Below are 19,038 nucleotides of genomic sequence, written 5' to 3' on the forward strand. Positions count from 1 at the left end.
AATTCTATTTCCTTTCTACTTCCAATGCTATATACGAAATATTTTCTTTCTATTTGATAATGGCAACATATGAAACAAACATTTTTGAAAATTGAAAAAATCTTTTCCTGTCTATTTTGAAAGCAAACCTGAGCAATAGGGTACATTTCAATGAAACATGCATGAATAAATATATATCAATGTCCATTTCAATACATGTTACGAGCAGGTTGTTCCCAAGGATGATCTGTGGTCAATGGCAAGAATGAAAAAACAGAATGAAAAAAATGAATATAAAAAGCTCGCTAAGTTGAAAACCCGAAAGGGCGGCTTAGGCAAAAATGAGCACCCCGCTGATTGACAACCTATGAAGGCAATTCAGGCAAAAATGGGGCAATGGAAAGAATTTTATTCCCCGGTGAATCGAAAACCCGAAAGGGCGGTTCAGGAAAAAATGGGATTGAAAAATGAAAGAGTGAAAGAATGAAATGTTGAAGAGCACTGACCACAGATGCGAACATCCAACGTTTACCCAACACTGACACGCCTAACAGCGGCGACCTGTATCAAAGAATCTTCCAAGGGTCCCTCCTCTACAAGTTTTTATTGCCCTCAGCCATGGTTTCGATACGTCTCTTAACGACGATCTCTCTAAAGAGGATTTCTATGTGAATATGTTATAGCACGAGCCGCTATGTGCCCAATCTTCCAATGTTTCGTCAGCCTCTGTGAAACTTCTCTGTCAAACTACAAACCAATCATTCATTTCAAGCATTCATACATGCATAATCATGCATTTTATGTGCTCGTACATTCAATAATCTTGTTATACCATGCATACATGTCGCATTTCCAATTTCAACTTTCAATCCAAATCAGTTTCCACTTTCAATTCAGTTCAATCTCCACTCTCAACTCAACTCAATTTCAATTTCCAACTCAACTCAATCTTCACTATCAAACTCAGTCTCAATTTCCAATTCAATTCAATCTCAATTTCCAAATGTAATTCAATTCAATTCAATTTCAATCTCAATTTTCAATCCAATTTCAATCTCCAATTCAACTCAATCTCAATCAATTTCAACTCTCAATTCAATGTCTATGTCTATATCTCTGATTAATCTCAATTTGCAATCCCTCTTTCAATCTCAAACTCTCAATTCAATGTCTTTGTCAATGTTAATTCACTCTCAATTTGCTTTTGGGCCAACAATAATGGTCATGTCTATTTTCAAATCAAATCAATATCAACTTACTCTCAATTTGTATCCTTCCAAATCAAGCTTCCAATTTGTATCTTGTTATCAGTCAAGTGGCTAGTTCGATCCAAAGAACAACTTGTACCTGCTTACATGCCTACATTTCCGGTCAAACAGCAAGTTCGATCCAAAGAACAGTTTGTACCCTGCTTATTTTTGTTATCGGTCAAACGACAAGTTCGATCCAAAGAACAGTTTGCACCAACTTACATGATTGATAATTGATCAAGCCGCAAGTTCGATCCAAAGAACAGCTAGTATCACCCTTTTGTCTATGCCTCCAGGTCAAATGGCAAGTTTGATTTAAAGAACAGTTTGTACCTGCACATCTGTTTACATTCTCAATTAAGCGACAAGTTCGATCCAAAGAACAACTTGTATCTTCTTATATGATTATGTCTCCGGTCAAGTGCCAAGTTCGATCCAAAGAACAACTTGTACCTGTCTTGTATTTCTATTCCCAGTCAAGCAGCAAGTTCGATCCAAAGAGCAGCTTGTACCCATCTCTTGCTTGTGCTCCATGGTCAAGTGGCAAGTTCGATCCAAAGAACAGCTTGTACCTATCTTTTGTCCCCTGGTTTGTCTACCCTGACAATGTCTGCCTAAATCCCCAGTGATATGACATGCTCTGTAGACTCCAGTTCGTTTGTCTTGCATTCATAATCAAAATGTTGCATGGCATTCATTTTTTTGAAAAATGTGAGAAGCGTATTTTTATGTCCAAAAACAGTGCAAATGTTAATATTTAAGTATCTTCGTCCCGTCAAATAAAAGACTTCGTCTTTTGACCCTCCGGACAAAGAAACTTAAATAGGGGCAGCTGTTATACCCTAATTTTGGACCTAAAAATACTTGTTCAAATTCTCTTTCATCTTTGATATATGTCTATTACTCTTGAAGAATTGCCAATTTACTATTGTTCACACTGACATTTTACTCTGCTTTATCTCTCAACTTAGTTTTACAGATCTTTTCAACTGTGCATTTGTCCATGTTTTCTTGCATTTCAAGTCATTCAAAATACTTTTCTTGCATTTCAAGTCATTTTAATTTGTCTCTGATCAATTGCATCTTTCTCTGCATTTTATTTCAATGTTATTTGCAAAATTCATGAAAAAGGGTATTTTAGTCCTTTCCTGTATCCAAACTCATTTTAGTCCCTTAAAAAAAAAATTTGTTTGAGTCTTTTAATTTGCTTGTATAAAGCTCTTGCTTCAATTCCCTGTTCAAAATCCATTTCAAAAATTGCATTTGAAGCCATTTTGAGTCAGTTTAGCCCCTAGGGGCATTTTAGTCTTTTTATGAGTTAAAACTCTGTTTAAATTCTAAAAAAATTTGTCTCTGAGTCTTTTCAATTGGTTTAGATAAACTCTTGCTTTAATTTCATGACAAAACCCATTTTAAAATCGCATCTGAGTCATTTTTGGGTCTTTGTCCCCAGGGGCATTTTGGTCATTTCACACGAAATTTTGGCAGAGAGAGGTTACTTTAAAGTACCTCATTTAAGTAATTGGTTCGTTTTAGTCCATTTTGTGCTTTTTATTGGTTCCACTTTACGTTATTTTCCATTTACCAATTTTAAATTCAATTTTATTCTAATTTTCAATTCTAGTCCTCAAAATTTTCTAAATTTACATTTCAGTCCTTCAAACTTTTAAAATTGCACTTTAGTCCTTTTTCATTTTATTTCTTTTAAAAAAAGTCTTTTTTTTAAATTTAGGTTTTAGTCCTTTTAGGTCAAACTTTTATTTTAAGTCCTTTTTAGGTCAATTGCAATTAAGTTCTTTAGTCCTTAATAATTTTTTTGCAGGTCAGTCCTTCGAACTCAAAAATTGCAAAGAGGCCCTCAAGTCCAAAATTCAGTCCAGTTTCGAATCAAACAGGTCCAAACACAGGTGTCACAAGATTATTGGTCAACGAATCCACATGTCAAGCTATAAAAGGACCCCAATCATTACCATTCCATTCAGAATTGAACAACTCAGCAAAAATTACCACAAACACGTTTCACTCTCTCTTTTCTCCAACAGAATCAAAACCACTTTTCATCAAGAACATGATGAAGTTCATGAAGAACTTCATCATCTAACAAACCCTAACCATTTCCAGATTCATCCAAAACAAACACAGATCCACAAATTCATCACCAAATACACAAAATCAACACAAATTTCCAAAGATCGAAGCCAAAACACTTTCAATTCAACAAAAATCTTTTCGAATTTAGCGAAGTTCTCAGTGACTACTTGCGTAATCATCATCATCGAACTTTATTCCTTGCAATTCAAGCGTGAATCCGTCAAATCATGACGAATTCAACACGATCACAAGGAGGGTGTTGAGTGAAGAAGAAGAAGAGGATCGAAGCAAAAAAAACAGAAAAGATCGAACACCAGAAAAGTTCGAAAAGACGAAGAGGAAGAAGACGAAGAAACTTCGATTTATTTTCGAAGTTTCGATCAAAATATACCTCGAAGACGAAGAAGAAGCTTCAACATCTTTCTCCTCTTTCTTTTGGTTCGAATCTCCAGTTTTCAACTGGTATATTCAAGGAACCTTCTCGTTTTTCACTTTAAATCATCATCGAAGGCTCAAAATTGAAAATAAACGGTGAATCGAAGTGAAAACTTCGAAAAGATTCGATAAAAGTTCGAAACGAAACCCTAAACTGAAAAATCATGAAGATTCACCGTTTATTTTTCAAATCAGAGTTCAATTTCGTCATCAGTGTAGAAAATAAAGTAAGTTAGAGTTTCGTGTCAAGAAATTTTGAAGAAGTTCCAAGAACCTAGAAACCGTAAGGATTGAGTTCTGATCTACATAGATCTAGACCTCTTTTGTGATTTCTGGTGTTAGATTCATGTTTAGGACGAAAAATAAACGGTGAAAAGCAGAGTTTTGGTAAGTTTGGGTGGTGGTTAGGTCTCCGGCGGCGGTGAAACCCGCCGGAGAAGATGACGGAAACCTAGAGAGAAGGGGAGAAGTCTGAGAGAAGAGAGAGAAACAAGTGTTGCAAATGAACCTGGACCGGTCCCTTTCACTTATATAGAGTGCTTGAACCAGACCGGTTCACATGAACCAGTCTGGTTCACCCTTGGACCAACGTCCTCACCGTCTGATCTAGGGTTAGGTTGATCTGGATCAATCCAATGCCCCTGATGCGTTTGGATGATCCAGATCCATTTTTCCCTTTGGGCCTGGGTTTTTCCTTTTGTTTTTTGGTTCTTTTTTGCTATATGCACTTGTTTTCTTGCTAATTACACCCCTGTCTGTCCGAAAACTTTGATAAAAAAATCCTAGAGAATTCCTATGTGTTGTTAAGGTGTTTCTTGATATTTTTGTGGATGTTTTACACATTAAAATTGATAAAAAAAATATGCATGATATCACTTGTGATTTGTTTGCCTTTATTGTGAATTTTCTCTATGTTTTGATATAATACTTTGTCAAACTAATATTTGTACTTGTTGTGTAACCTTGTGATGTGCTTGCCACTAATTTGTATCTTTGTGTTTACTGTTTGTGATTGGGATTTGTCAATTTCTTGTTTTGCAAGTAATGTGAGTATTCTTGTGAAAATAAAGTGTAAAATATGCCTAAAGTGTGCTATAAGGCTTGGCTTGGTATTTCCTCATAATTCTTGTGTTGGAAACTGAACTAAAACACTTTGTAAAGTGGTCATGATATGAGAATTATGGGTCATGTGTTTGCCTTGTTATTGTAGTGAACTTTTAGGCATATTTTGCTACTTGTTTTGCTAAGTTTTGCCACTTTGTTAGTGCTATCCTACTTACCTATATCTCTATCTCTTTATGCCTCATATTACTAACAATTTCCTCTATTTGTTTCATACATCATGAGCATTTCATCTTCCATCTCACATTTTCATCCTTTTATTTTCCTACACTTTAAAATTCATGCAAAACTTAGGAATTTTTTGTACTTTACTTTTATGCAATTTTAAATTCTTGCAAGACCATAGAATGTATCTAGGCCAATGATGTAAAGGACAATGGACTCTAATGATGTACACCGACACAAGCACCGACACATGCACACGCACCACATAGATATTTTTTAGATGCATGTTTAGGATATGTATGCTTAGATGTATGTTTAGGAGATTTGAAACTTAGAAAAAACTCTCTTTTCCAAAAAATATGAACAATACCACTCAAATCATTTTCTAAATAAACTTTGGGATCAAAATCCCATTGATTTTCCTTTCATTTTCTTAAACAAAATTTTAATGAACTTTAACCATACAAGACTCCTTTTGCAAAATAACTAATTCCACCTCACAATTTCACAATCTTATGCCCTTGAGGCCTCTCTCTCTCATTCTTCGAAATTCCAATTTTCAAAAATCAACCAACAAAAACAAAAACATTTTTTGGAAGAGAACTACGGTGGATTTGATCCCTTAAAAGGGTACGTAGGCAAGGAATCAAAATTCCTTCAATTCAAATAAAATAAAAATTCAAACACTTTCTTCTCCCTCCAATTCTTCACTTAGTAAACATTTAGGTGTAAATATCACTTTTCAAATAGCATTTAAAAAATAAAGCGCGCGCGTAGAAAATAAAGACGGTTCCTATAGGTTACTATAGTCGTTATGGGTGCCTAACACCTTCCCGTAGCGAAAACAACTCCCGGGCCTCGATTCTCAAGGGTTTTGCTTATTTTTTCCCTTCCCAAAAAAAAAAAGAGATATCACAGGTTAAAAAGGTTCAAACGTAATCAATGTTTGACACCCGAAAACCAAGATAAAACAGAAGAGGGGTATTTTTTTGGAAAATTTTGAAGGCAAGTAATATTTTAGTGGGATCTGGACAGTTTTTTAGGTGATATATTGATCAAAATCCCATAATATTAGGTGATATATTGATAAATATATATATATATATATATATATATATATATATATATATATATATATATATATATAAAACGTGTGCTTTTATACTACACTTGCTTTTTCTTAAAAAAAAATCAAAATAAAAAAAAAATCAAAATAAATATGTGTTAATAAGGATCGAACAGGGGACCAGCAGGAGAGATATATTGATCAAAATCCCATAATATTAGGTGATATATTGATAAAAAAAAAATATATATATATATATATATATTTATAAAACGTGTGCTTTTATACTACACTTGCTTTTTCTTAAAAAAAAATCAAAATAAAAAAAAAATCAAAATAAATATGTGTTAATAAGGATCGAACAGGGGACCAGCAGGAGAAAAATAAAAAAAAAATCAAAATAAATATGTGTTAATAAGGATCGAACAGGGGACCAGCAGGAGAGAATCTGAAGAAAAATGGTGTAAATGCTTTGCCACTTAGCTATACCAAATTTCTTTAAAAATAGCGCTTTTTTATAAACTATAAGCGCTATCTTTCTCGAGGTTATACTAGCGCTTATTAAGCGCTATGTAATGTTGATTCATTTTTAGCGCTTTTCATCAAAAGCGCCATATATGATTAATCCTTTTTTTTTAAAAAAAATTATTTATTATTTTTGTTGAACCTATGTTGGCGCTTTCTCAACAAAACGCTATATAAACTTAGAAGCATAAATAGCGCTTTTTCAAAAAAGCGCTAGCTAAGACCTCCGTATTTTAATTTATAGCGCTTTAGTGTTAAAAGCGCTATTTATGAGGCGCTATATTTTCCCAATTTTGTAGTAGTGTACACAACCCAAACCTAAGTAAAAAAAACTATGATATCAAATCAAAACACAATACATGTGTAATTGAAGAATTGAATAGATTTTGCAATCAATTGATCTAACCAAATTATATGAGACCTAATTCAATGAAGTAGATTAATTTTCTATGAAAAACAACTTAGATCAACACTAACAATTATTCTATCAACTATTCAATTAATCACATGCAATAGCAAAAAGTAAAGAGGATAGGGAAGAGAGATAACACCGATATTTTTATAGTAGTTTGCTCTTTCTCGTCCTCGCTAGAGCTACGCCTACTCTTCTTGATGAAGTACGCCTTCACCAAGGTCATCCACTAAGTAACAAATGTTGATTACAATGTGTTTACAAGAGTTCATTGAAATTAAACCTAATTCTTCAACCCCTATGCAAACACTCCCCCAAACTCCAAGTAACCTTTGAATTTGATGCTCCTTGAATCTTCGGATCCTTGATTACCTGTTCACCCCTTCAAACTCTTCACTCAAGTCTTCGATGCTACGTCCGGTAAACAAACCCCCTTCGACTTCAAGAACAGTTAGAAAGACCTCCAAGTCATTTGGAGGTGGAATGAGATTATTCACTTCCTTCGAAGCCTTGATTAAGCCCAATCACTCTTCTTGAGAGAACCAACATACAATCTCTACTAGCACCCTAGCAAATCAATGTGACTCAATGTACAAAGTGATTCTAAGAAAAAGTGTTTAATCTTGAAGAATTTATGAACAACGAGTTTTTGAGACCTAGAGAGAGTAGTTGCAAATGATTCAATAATTTTGGAGTTATGAGGAGGAGACTATTTATAGAGAGGGTGACAAGGCTGAATTTTCCCACAAAAACAACATAGTGAACCAATTCACTAAATGAGTGAATCGATTCAGACAGCATAAAAACAACACACATCTGCATGAAGGATGAAACGATTCAGTGTATGTGTGAATCGATTCAAGTGAGACCAGGATGAAGATTGATACGATTCAACTTTCTGGTGAATCGATTCAGTGTAAGTCAGAGAGTTTGGTGAAAGGTGTGAATCGATTCAAGAGGATATGAATCGATTCACCAGAAGTCAGACACTTTGATGAGTCGATTCAGTGTATGATGAATCGATTCAGAGGACCCAAGATGACATTTTGACCCTTTTCACAAAGACACGATTGAATCCTAACTCAAGACACATAGATGTTGGGTGCTTTAACATGCTAATCAAAATACGAACAATAAAACGATAAACTAAACTAGAGAACATCATCAAAAACATATAAATTAGTAAAGCTTGATAGGCTACAGTTTGGGGCGCTATGTTGCTACTAAAACCCTAGTTTTCTCTTGTGTGTATTGCTTTTTAACCACCTTTCAACAAGGAAAATGCTTTTGATAAGGTGGGTGATCGGAGATGTTTTGGGGTCACATTTGAGTGTGGTGTAAGGGCATGTCGGAAATGGAGAATCACTTGTTCATTAAGTGTGGTTTTGCAAGTCCTATATGGTATAGAATTCTGAAATTGCTAGGTGTGCTTATTGTGTTTCCGGGGAAAGTTAAAGATTTTCTTGAGATTTTCTCTTCTTTGGTCCGAAAGAAAAAGGGAAGAATGTGTTTTGTTGGCGATTTGGCATACAACTCTTTAGTTAATTTAGAAGACGCATAATGATAGTTTTTTTTTTTACTAGAATTGTTTTTAGGTAAAGATATCCGAGTCCACCATGTTTTTAGATAAAGATATCCGAGTCCTCCATGTCTGTTTTATGAATTGTTCTCTTTTCCTCTAAATTGTATGTTTCAGTGATTACTTTGTTGTTTTTTCTTCCTTGCTTTTAGGTTTTTTTCTTTGAAGGGTGGGGGTAATACTTGTACTTCATGTCATTGTTTGGATTTCAACTTGTTATTCCTTCGATCAATAAAAGTTTCATTCACTGCAAAAATCCAAGTTTTTGTGAAAATAAAGATGACTAGTATTATATTATTCCAAGTAGTTGTTTGATCAAAAAAAGTATTATATTATTCCAAATTGAAATAATCCAAGAGTTTAATCTCGTTTCAAAAATATAATGTAGTAACCCTTACCAATTACATTCTATATGTTATTTATTTTCATCCAAAACATGATGATTATTTCACAAAATTCAATTAATTAATTAATTTGTAAACGAGCCTACAAATAAAGATGACTGACTAGGAATGTCATTTGTAGAAGTTGGTTGAGTGAATTGCAATACATTCACACTGTTTTCCAATACATTTGACATCACGGTCAGGATTACAAATTATTTTACCTACACAATCCCTATCTGATTTACATCTTATGTTTTCCACCGTCACTCCTCTAGCTTGTGTTTTCGTATGCATATCTACATAAAAAAAATACATAGATATAAGAACAATATTGTATACAAAATATGAAAACTCAAAAGAAAGTTCACGAAGAAATTAATCAAAGTTGTTGGTATTAGACCTGATGCGATGATAAAAAAAGCCAACAAAAATACCATAGTTAGAGAATATTTTCTTGCCGTATCCATCTTCTTCACAGAATTTGTTTTATACAAGAATATATAGGCCTTGAGCCAACCTTGAATATTATTTATGTCTGTTTATGAAAAATTATAAACTTCTTTTTTTGACAATTATTGTTGACTAGACTTTTCAAGTTTATAGAAAAAATATATAAACTTTATAGTATAATAATTGTTTTATTATATATAAACATAAGAGAGTCAGTATAGTTGACTATACTTCAAGGAATATATATTACTCCATATATAGAAATGCAACATTGTACTTTTCGTGACAATGCTTTCAATTAGGGTGGAAATAGGTCAGGTTTGATAGGGACTGAGCCTGATCTACGATTAAAAGTGTTGTCTTGAACATGACCTTTGGTCTGTAATAGGCAAATTTATAGGCATGGTTCCTGTAACACCAAAACCCAAGCAATATCATCATTTCAAAAGTAATTCAATTTAATTAAAAATAGTGCAGTGAAAATAAGTTCAAAACATAGTCATATCATCTTAACAATTAAACTGAATTCCAACATGAATTCCAAAATAAAGTCTGAAAATAAAACGAAACCCCAATTTTTTAGTGTTACATAATCAAAGCATTGACACAAAATAAACTCTCAATTGCTATAAAAAGTTGACGAGTAAGGCTCCACGTCATCCTTACAACCTCTAAAGTTCTTCGTCCTGAGTCTCTTTACCACAAAAGGGTACATACATCCAACACAATTGGTCACTTAAAATATAAACAAGACAGTTATCATTTATTAATTCACACTCATCAATAGAATACAGTTATGCATTCAATGCTCATAAACTTCACCGAATATGCATGTGGTACTAATCTACTCACTAATTTTTGATATAAGAGTTATGTTATTGATTTTATCCAACCCATTTTTAAATACACATCTTCAAATAGACACGACAATGAATTCATGAATGCCACATCATTACTTATCAATACACATCATTAAAAAATTCATCATTAAACATCATCAAATAATTCATCATTACACATCGTCAACTAATTCTTCATTACACGTCGTCAAATAATTATTCATTACGCTACACATTGTCAAATTATTCATCTTTGCACATCATTTAATATCACATCAATTCAATTCATCATCTAAAACATATTATTTCAAAGGTCAAATGCATCTAAAGGTCCTTTAAGTTTTTCGTTTTTCCCAAAGTGATCCTTTAAGTTTCAAAAGTCCCAAACAAGTCCTTTTAGTTTTTGAATCGTTTCAAACAAGTCATATTGTAGATAGCATAGTTGGTAATTGCTTCCTTGAACTCATCTTTGGTACCAAATCTGGCTCCTAACACCCACTTAAAATTAGTCATCTTTTTAGGTATGGCAAATGGTGGATAATTCTCTATGTTGCTATCATCTCAATCATCACCATCATCCTCTAAAATGACTTGTTTGAAACAATTCAAAAACTAAAAACACTTGTTTGGGAATTTTGAAACTTAAAGGACTTGTTTGGGACTTTTGAAACTTAAATGATCACTTTGGGAAAAACGAAAAACTTAAAGGACCTTTAGATGCATTTGACCTATTTCAAAACATATCAAGTTTCAACAGTCATCCTAACTTAACTAACATTGAAAGTATATCCCCTAAGACCATCATCCTATTACCTTTAAGCCTACTATTATCCAAGTACACTCCACAATTAAACCTCAACTAAATGATTTGATTTACTAATTTAAGTTCACTAAAATCCCTTTAAATATTACTAGACACTCGACCCGTGCTACGCACGGGTCTTATCAACCGTTATAAACACCAATAAATTATATTATATATTTGTATTAATGTTAAATAAGTTTTAGGAGAAATTTGTGTTACCATTAACCATCGAATGATGGACAAATTTTTTTTTAATGAATTGCAGACAACATTGGTTATCATAAACATACTGCCATTATACTATCCCACGGCTGAACTCTAGATATACGGTAAAATGATAGGGATCATATGCGTGTTTAAGATTCTGAATTCAAACAGTGATGATAATTTATTTGTCCAAATATTTAAACAGTGATGATATGTGTATTTAAGAACTTGAATTCAACATCAAGAACAAAGATTTAGTTAAATTTAGCTATTAGTGAAAAATTAATCCAAGGTTTCAGCAATACCTGACTATCTAAGCAAACACAAGCAATACCTGATAAAATACTTTAAAATAGATTTTCCCGATCGAGTGTTTGAAATATTTGACGGAGAGAAAGGGTTTTAGATGGGTTTGCAATTGATTAATGGGTTCGATCCGGAAAATGGGTTTGAGAAGGACGAAAAGAGGAAGAAATACATAGAAGGAATGGGCTCGATCAGGAAAAGGGGTTCAATTGATGGGTTCGACCGTTTGAGATGCGGAGAAAGAAGAGGGATCGTAAGAAAATAGAAGAGAAGGGTTTGATATCTAGATTTGTGGTTTAAGAAACTCATGGAGATCAGGTATGTATTAATTGTTGAAAAGAGTGAAATTCAAATTCAAAATGGGTAGATAGAATGTCATCAAGTAGTAGGAAGAAATAATAAGAACTAACTTTCCTGATTACTCATCATTTCAATTTATCATTCGAAATAAATTATTTTATCACTAACGCATACTAACCATCACTCCACACTACAAACAATACTCCCACCCAATTTTGTGACAGAGCACATGGGTTAACAAAGTTACTAGGGCATATATGTAAATACAAAAAATATAAAATTCAATATGCAGAAACTACTATATATATTTCCTCTTTCAAACACAAATGTTCCCACTAAAAAAGAAGTTTCCTAGCTTAAGATATCAATTTTTAAAGTTAACTAATTAAGAGTAATTTATTAAACAAAATAGTCATCTTCTTAATATCACAAAACAGTGCAAAGTAATATTAAACTAAAAAACTTTTCAGTAATATACCAATATATTTTAGCTTTCAAACCCAATTGAGTTCACTCAAAAATAAGTTTTGTAGTTCAAATTATGCCCAATTTAATCCAACTACATCATAAGCTTCTTATGTAGAAAATTATTCTAACGATGTGTTGATATGACTGTGTGATGATGTAGAGATGTGTTGTTATAAATATGTGAATGATATGACGATGTGTGATTATAGAGTCATATAAAGTTTTGCACTATTGAGTAGTTACTCAGTGTTCATGCTTTCATGGTTAGTTTGATTTGACGATGGCGGATTAATCAGTAACATAACTCTGATATCAAAAAACCGGTACCACATGCATATAGAGTATAGTTAGGTACATTGTATACATAACTGGTATATTTGAAGATGTGAAATTTGGCAATCTATTATACGAAGATGTGAATATTTGAAGATGTGAAATTTGACGATGTGTTATACGAAGATGTGAATATTTGAAGATGTGATATTCAATAATGTGCTTCTACTATTGTTATGTGTGAATGACGTATACTTCGCTCAATGTCAACTTGACGTTCTTACTTGCTATTGGTGTTTGCATATTATTATAAGATGATGATTGAGACCTATTAACTTTAATTACATGAATGTATATGCTTAAATGTTAATACTATATGTTTATGTTATTCTTATGTTGAATATATTCTCACCCCGATTGAGGATTTGACACTTATACCCTTGTTTGGTATAGACTTGCAGAAAGAGGAAGGTTAGATTGCAGTGAGTCTCGGAAAATGACGTTGGAGCCTTCTCGTTTTGTTTATTTCTTTCGGAGTTTTATCGAGTCGATGCTCTGATCTGTGACACTATGGATTGGGGGTTTATCGTTATTTTCAGACTTTATTTTAGAATTCTTTTGAATTCAGTTTGATGTTGAAACTGTGATGAGATGTGTACTTTAATGTTTTGAAAATTATTCCGCTGCAATGTTTATAATTTTGAATTGATGGAGATGTGTGACACCCTTGCGTTCTTTATTAATTATTAAATTTATTAGAAAATATTATGTAGGGTTTAGGGTGTTACACTAAGGCTTATTGGCTGTTTGATATGCATTTATCAATGATTTGCATCAGTCTGTTTGGAAGAACTTTAGCGACAATCTTTTATAAAACTTTGCATAAAGAAATGGGATGTTAGTCCTTCATTGAGTGTTATGCCTCTCCTTTAGGAATGAATGAATGTGATGTTTGTTGAGTTTAGATTCGGTTTGAAAGCAATATTAGCCAACTAATTGCATCATTGACATCTCTCACACTTTTTTTTTCCTTTCTGAAAAAGGTCAAGAAAGTATTCTCTAGCAATTTCTGTGAGTCCCTCGTCCTTTTGGCAAACATTTCCATCTTTGTTTTCTAGATGCTATATCTTCTTACCCTTCCTTTCGGTATTAGTCACAACATGAAAAAAACGCTTGTTCAAATCACCATCTCGATACCAAGAAGTTTTAACACGATGTTTCGAGAACAGATCATCTTTACCAATAAAGTATCAAGGCGTCTTCGCGAAGCTTCATGATGATTAGCATTGACCATGACCGCACTTACATGATTACGGGTTCCCTCAAGCTTCTTGCATACCTTTTATATTTCCTTCCTAGTCTGATGGCAATTTTCTTTGCTCCAGTTTGATAAATCCGCTGCACTATGCTCTTGTTTACGAGAGATGTTTTCATCGGAATAGGAACCCCATCGGTAGAACACAAACACTATAAATTCAGGTTCTACCAACCAAGCGTAGAACTTGTGGACATTGTCAACTATTTTAATTGTGCTTCGTTGTGTATATATATATATTTTATAATAATAATTTTAAATTTTAATGTTTTAAAAAAGTATTTACTTAATTTTTTTTGCTTGTTTCGATTTCATAATATCAATTTCATTTTAAATTTGTGTATCTTTATTGATGTTGTAAGTTCTTAAAGAATATTTCAAAGTACTGCAAAGAAGTAAATATTTTTTTTTTAAAAGAAAAACACTTCGCTAGGGCTTCGTTCCCCTGCCATGAGTGTCGTCTTTTTGCTACCTTAATCGTCGATCTTGTTTTTGAGATTCATTTCCCATTGCGTGATTCTAATTCATTCACGTAATTGTCTTCTCAGTTAGGTAAGTCAATAGCGTTAGTGAATTGCACGTGGATTGGGATTCTTGTTACTTGCTTTGTGTCCACCGCCACTTGTTTTCATTGTGAATTGATTAAAAAACACGTGCAACTGGCTGCCTCAATGGACGGCTGCTCGTGACTAGGCATGGGCTACATATTTCTGTGGCCTTGTGTGATGGACACTATTCCAGTCCCGTTATCGGAAAAATAGCAACTGCACAGATCATTTGTCCATGCTCTAATAGCTACAGATTCAAGCTTGATCACCATTGCCACAACCTACTATACACGCGGGGAAGCTTATGTATCAAAACAATTGAGGAGGCCTATGTCAGAGGAACTGAGGCTTGTTAGCACTGTGTGGATGCCTTGTGTTGAGCAAAGGAGATAAGCCTTATACAATGAAATAAATCATTGTGAAGCTTTGGAAACAATGGACAACAATAGGTTCATGGAAGATGATGCCATTGGGAAGAGGTTATTATGAGTTATCATTTGCTTTGTATGAAGATGTCAGGTCAGTTTGGGCCTTAGGTACAATGGATTTGAAACCACGTGTGCTTTGATGTTTGAGTGGACAAATGATTTTAACGCACCCACTTAGAGTCAGACATATGCTCAATTCTGGATTAGATTGTTAGAACTGCCACAAGAGTATTGGATAAATAGAACACTTTGTGAAATAACAGGTGCTAAAAGGACTCTTCTAGTCAGTGAAAATGCCAAACAAAACTGTTTTTAGGGACCATGCTCGAATACTTAAGGATATGGATCTCTCCCGACAAATTTTTCATGAAATAATGTTTGAGAGGGAGGTTTATTCATTCAACATTGAGGTTTCATGTGAATGGCTCCCAAAATTTTGTTCACATTGCAATAATATCGGTGTTAGTGTAGTGAATTGTCATTGGTTACACCCGATTAAAAAAAAATGTGGAGAAAGCAAATAAAGTTCAAGGAGTGAATACGGGTAACAAACAGGAGCTCCCTCCGAAGAAATTACATCAAGGCTGGCAAACTAAAGATAATCCTCATGGCATCAGTTCATCGATGGAATTCCAGGCTCTGGTCATTTAGAAAGCTGTGTCTACTGTACAAGTTGCGGGACACAGTTACAAAGACAACAGAAAATGAGCAGATTGCAATTCATAAAACAACAGCAAATTCTAAAATCAATGATGAACACAAAAGGCCACTGTGCAGAAAGAAAATTATGTCATTGATAAACACGCAGAGGCTATTGTGTAGCAGGAAACGAATTCCAAAAATGAACCACCTGAGCAAGAAAATGTGCACGATGATTCTGCTGTAGTGAGCGCTACAACAGCCGTTCAAGCTGAGAATAAGTGAGCAGACTGAGAGTGTTGTACACATGGAGGAACGTCCATTGCTGATTGATAACTCCAACACCACAATTCATATATCATTAAATAATGTTACTAATGAGGTTTTGAGAAAAACTTTGACACATCAACCGATTATGACCTTTGGTTGGAGACGATATACTGGATGTTAGTGACATCATTGCTAAACCTGGAGATGTTGATCCTAACTTACAGAAGGAATTAGATATAATCCAACACATGTTGATTCAAGGTGAGAATGTTGAAGTGCGGTTTACGCCTTATTTGTCTAATAGTCGGAAAAAGAAAATTAGAAAGGCATCCTACCAAACTTGATCTAAGGGTCCCCCGTCCAAAACATCAGGTGTATAGGTTAGTCGCTCTAGGAATGGCATAATTGTCTTCAGCTTCGTATTAATTCAGTTTGCTCTCACATTTACCGCAAAGGAAATTGTTGCGCGGTTAAATTACCCACTCGTGATCATAGCAACCCTGGAGTATCTTGGTTCAAAACTTCGCCACATTTTCTTTTGGAGGATTTCTATCGGGATTGGAATGGTTTGGCTAACCTATATCATGGTTATCTAAAAAATAAAGTTGTTTAAATTTAAACTTGAAAATGAAATATATTTTTAAGGATAATTAAATTTATACAGGAAATATGCCTCAATTGTATAATAATATATAAAATTGTGTTATCTATAAGACTAGACTTAACAGAAAATGCTAATATTATTAGATTGGATGTTTTCACTGTTCGAACTCGAGACATTGTAGTGCATATGTGAATTTAAGGTAGCTTTTTCAGTTGTTTTTGAGGCTGAACTTACGGGGCTTATTATTGCTATGGAATATGCTGCTCGGTTTCAATGGCATAGACTTTGGTTAGAAAGTGATTCTACAAGTGCGGTGTCCGCTTTTAAAAATTCCTCCATGATTCCTTTCCGTCTTCGTAATCGATGGCACAATTGTTTCCAACTTGGTATTACTATTATTTGCTCACATATTTATCGAGAAGGGAATTGTTGTGCGGACTTGTTAGCTTCCATTGGCCATGGTTTGGTTGGCTCGGTTTGGTTTGATTCTCACCCTTTGTCGCTGTCCTTAGATTTCTTCTGGGAAAGGCACGGCCTGCCTAATTTTCGCTTTCTTTAGGTTGTCTGTTTCTTTATTTCTTGCTTCTTTTTTGTTGAGGGTCTTGGCCTAGTCCCCCTCTTGTATATATCTTTTCCCTTTTTAATAATAAACATGGAGTAGGCGATAGAGGATGGGAGTTCCGGTTGGGTGTCAACCTAGTTGGGATGTTTCCGGCCTCCTTGATGCCTAACCTACTTCTTGCCTTATCGAAAATAATAATAATAATTAAGGCAGCTTTCCACTTCATCTTTAGACCAAAAATAATATTATTATTTAATAATAATAATAATAATATATTATTATTATTATTATTATTATTATTATTATTAATAAGTTATTAAAATAAAGTTCAAGAAAATAATTTCTTGGTAGAATAAATAATTAAGTTACATTTAGAATAGTCAAAAAAGTTATATTTAGAAAAATAAGTCATTAATCAAATGCTACAAATCAAATCTGATTTTCATTAATATTTTCCATCATTCAGTGATTTTCTAAGATTTCCTACCAAATATGACATATGCAATGTATTCTCCTACCAAATATGACATATGCAATGTATTCTTTTTCACCTATAAATAAAGAGCTTAATTTGCTGCATATGAATTATTCAAGTTAATACTCACTTGAGATTATTTTGCATAATGGCTGAAGAGAAGCACCACCACCACCTCTTTCACCATCACAAGGATGGAGAGAAAGTTGCTGACACTGAGGTTGACTACAAAAAGGAAGTGAAGCACCACAATCATGTGGAACATCTTGGTAAAATAGGAGCTGCTACTGCTGGTGCTATTGCTATGGTAATTTACATACATCTTAACTAATACTTCATCCGGTATCATATATAAGCTAATATTTTTATTTTCAAATTCATTGAATAATTAATGTATTTAATGTATAATATATACCAGATAAATTAGTATATTTAACATATTCTGAACTTCTTCAATTGATTGCCAACAACAAAAATACATTTTGATTTAACAAAATTGTTCTATTTATAAAACGAAATTGAAATTAAAATTAAAATATGTTTTCTATCAAGAACCAATTAACGGTTGATTTTTTTGAATTTCATTACAACTTGATGTTTTTTTATCGTCAATTGGACTAGTGGCCCTTGCATATATTATGCATTGTTCCTATCAACTGAGCTAAGTTCACGAGAACCTTGATCTCTATATTAGACGCTAAATAAGTTTGTCACCAATTTTAAACTATAGCTAAACCTCTAACCATGCATTAACTAAATCAGTCGTTAAATGACGTTTTTTATGTAGTCTTTTGTGATTAACTAATTTTTTTTTTTTGAAATCATAATTATATAATTATAGAAATCTTCATTATTTTAATTTTGTGAAATCATTGTTAATTATTTATTAAAACTACCTATATTATTTAATATAAGATGATCATTTCAACTCTTTATTTGTATAGCATCAGAAGCATGAAGCAAAAAAAGATCCAGAGCATGCCCATCGTCACAAGATCGAGGAGAAGATTGCTTCGGCAGCTGCTGCGGCGGCCGGAGGAATAGCTGTCCATGAGCATCATAAGAAGGAAGAAGCCAAGAAAGAGCATGAAGAAAATCATGGAAAGAAGCTTCATAACTTCTTTGGTTGATAAAGAAAGTTATTTGAAGAGACTGTGATATTCCCTACTGAGATATTATCCTAAATAAAACAATCCAGTGGGGTGAACTGATTAATTACTTGATGTTATAACCTAAATAAAGTTTATCATAATAAATAAAATTACCAATTAAACATAAATATTTCTATCTATTGTTTATTGGTGAATACTCTCATACCCTTTAGATAGGTTTCGTCCAATAACGTTTATATATGTTGCATATAATATTATTCATCTAAAATATATTTTTACATAATTGTTTTTTTAAGAAGTCAAACTAACCTATTATAATTGACATCGAAAATGAATTAAACCTGAGACATTTAGAGGAGCACATTTTTTTAAACAATTTATTATGAACATATTTTTACATAATTGTTTCAAAAATTATCTTTTTTAT

At 33.2% G+C, this 19,038-nt stretch overlaps 1 protein-coding gene across 1 annotated transcript; it reads left to right on the top strand.

Moving 5' to 3' along the window:
• Positions 1 to 17,617: 17,617 nt before the first annotated feature.
• LOC146914396 (abscisic stress-ripening protein 2-like) lies at positions 17,618 to 18,817 on the top strand. The gene is made up of 2 exons (XM_085722109.1): positions 17,618 to 17,806; positions 18,444 to 18,817. Exons 1-2 carry the CDS (start codon positions 17,648 to 17,650, stop codon positions 18,627 to 18,629), a joined length of 345 nt encoding a protein of 114 aa, XP_085578235.1. The 5' UTR covers positions 17,618 to 17,647; the 3' UTR covers positions 18,630 to 18,817.
• Positions 18,818 to 19,038: the final 221 nt, after the last annotated feature.

This window comes from Medicago sativa, chromosome 6 (genome assembly GCF_051527215.1).
Source record: "Medicago sativa cultivar Bolivia chromosome 6, Bolivia_mono, whole genome shotgun sequence".
NCBI classification, from domain to species: domain Eukaryota; kingdom Viridiplantae; phylum Streptophyta; class Magnoliopsida; order Fabales; family Fabaceae; genus Medicago; species Medicago sativa.

Bases quoted from the DNA above. Each gene is read 5' to 3' on its own strand.
- LOC146914396 (XM_085722109.1), top strand. From the start codon at position 17,648: ATGGCTGAAGAGAAGCACCACCACCACCTCTTTCACCATCACAAGGAT. The intron at 17,807-18,443 runs GTAATTTACATA...TTATTTGTATAG, and splicing joins CTGCTGGTGCTATTGCTATG to CATCAGAAGCATGAAGCAAA.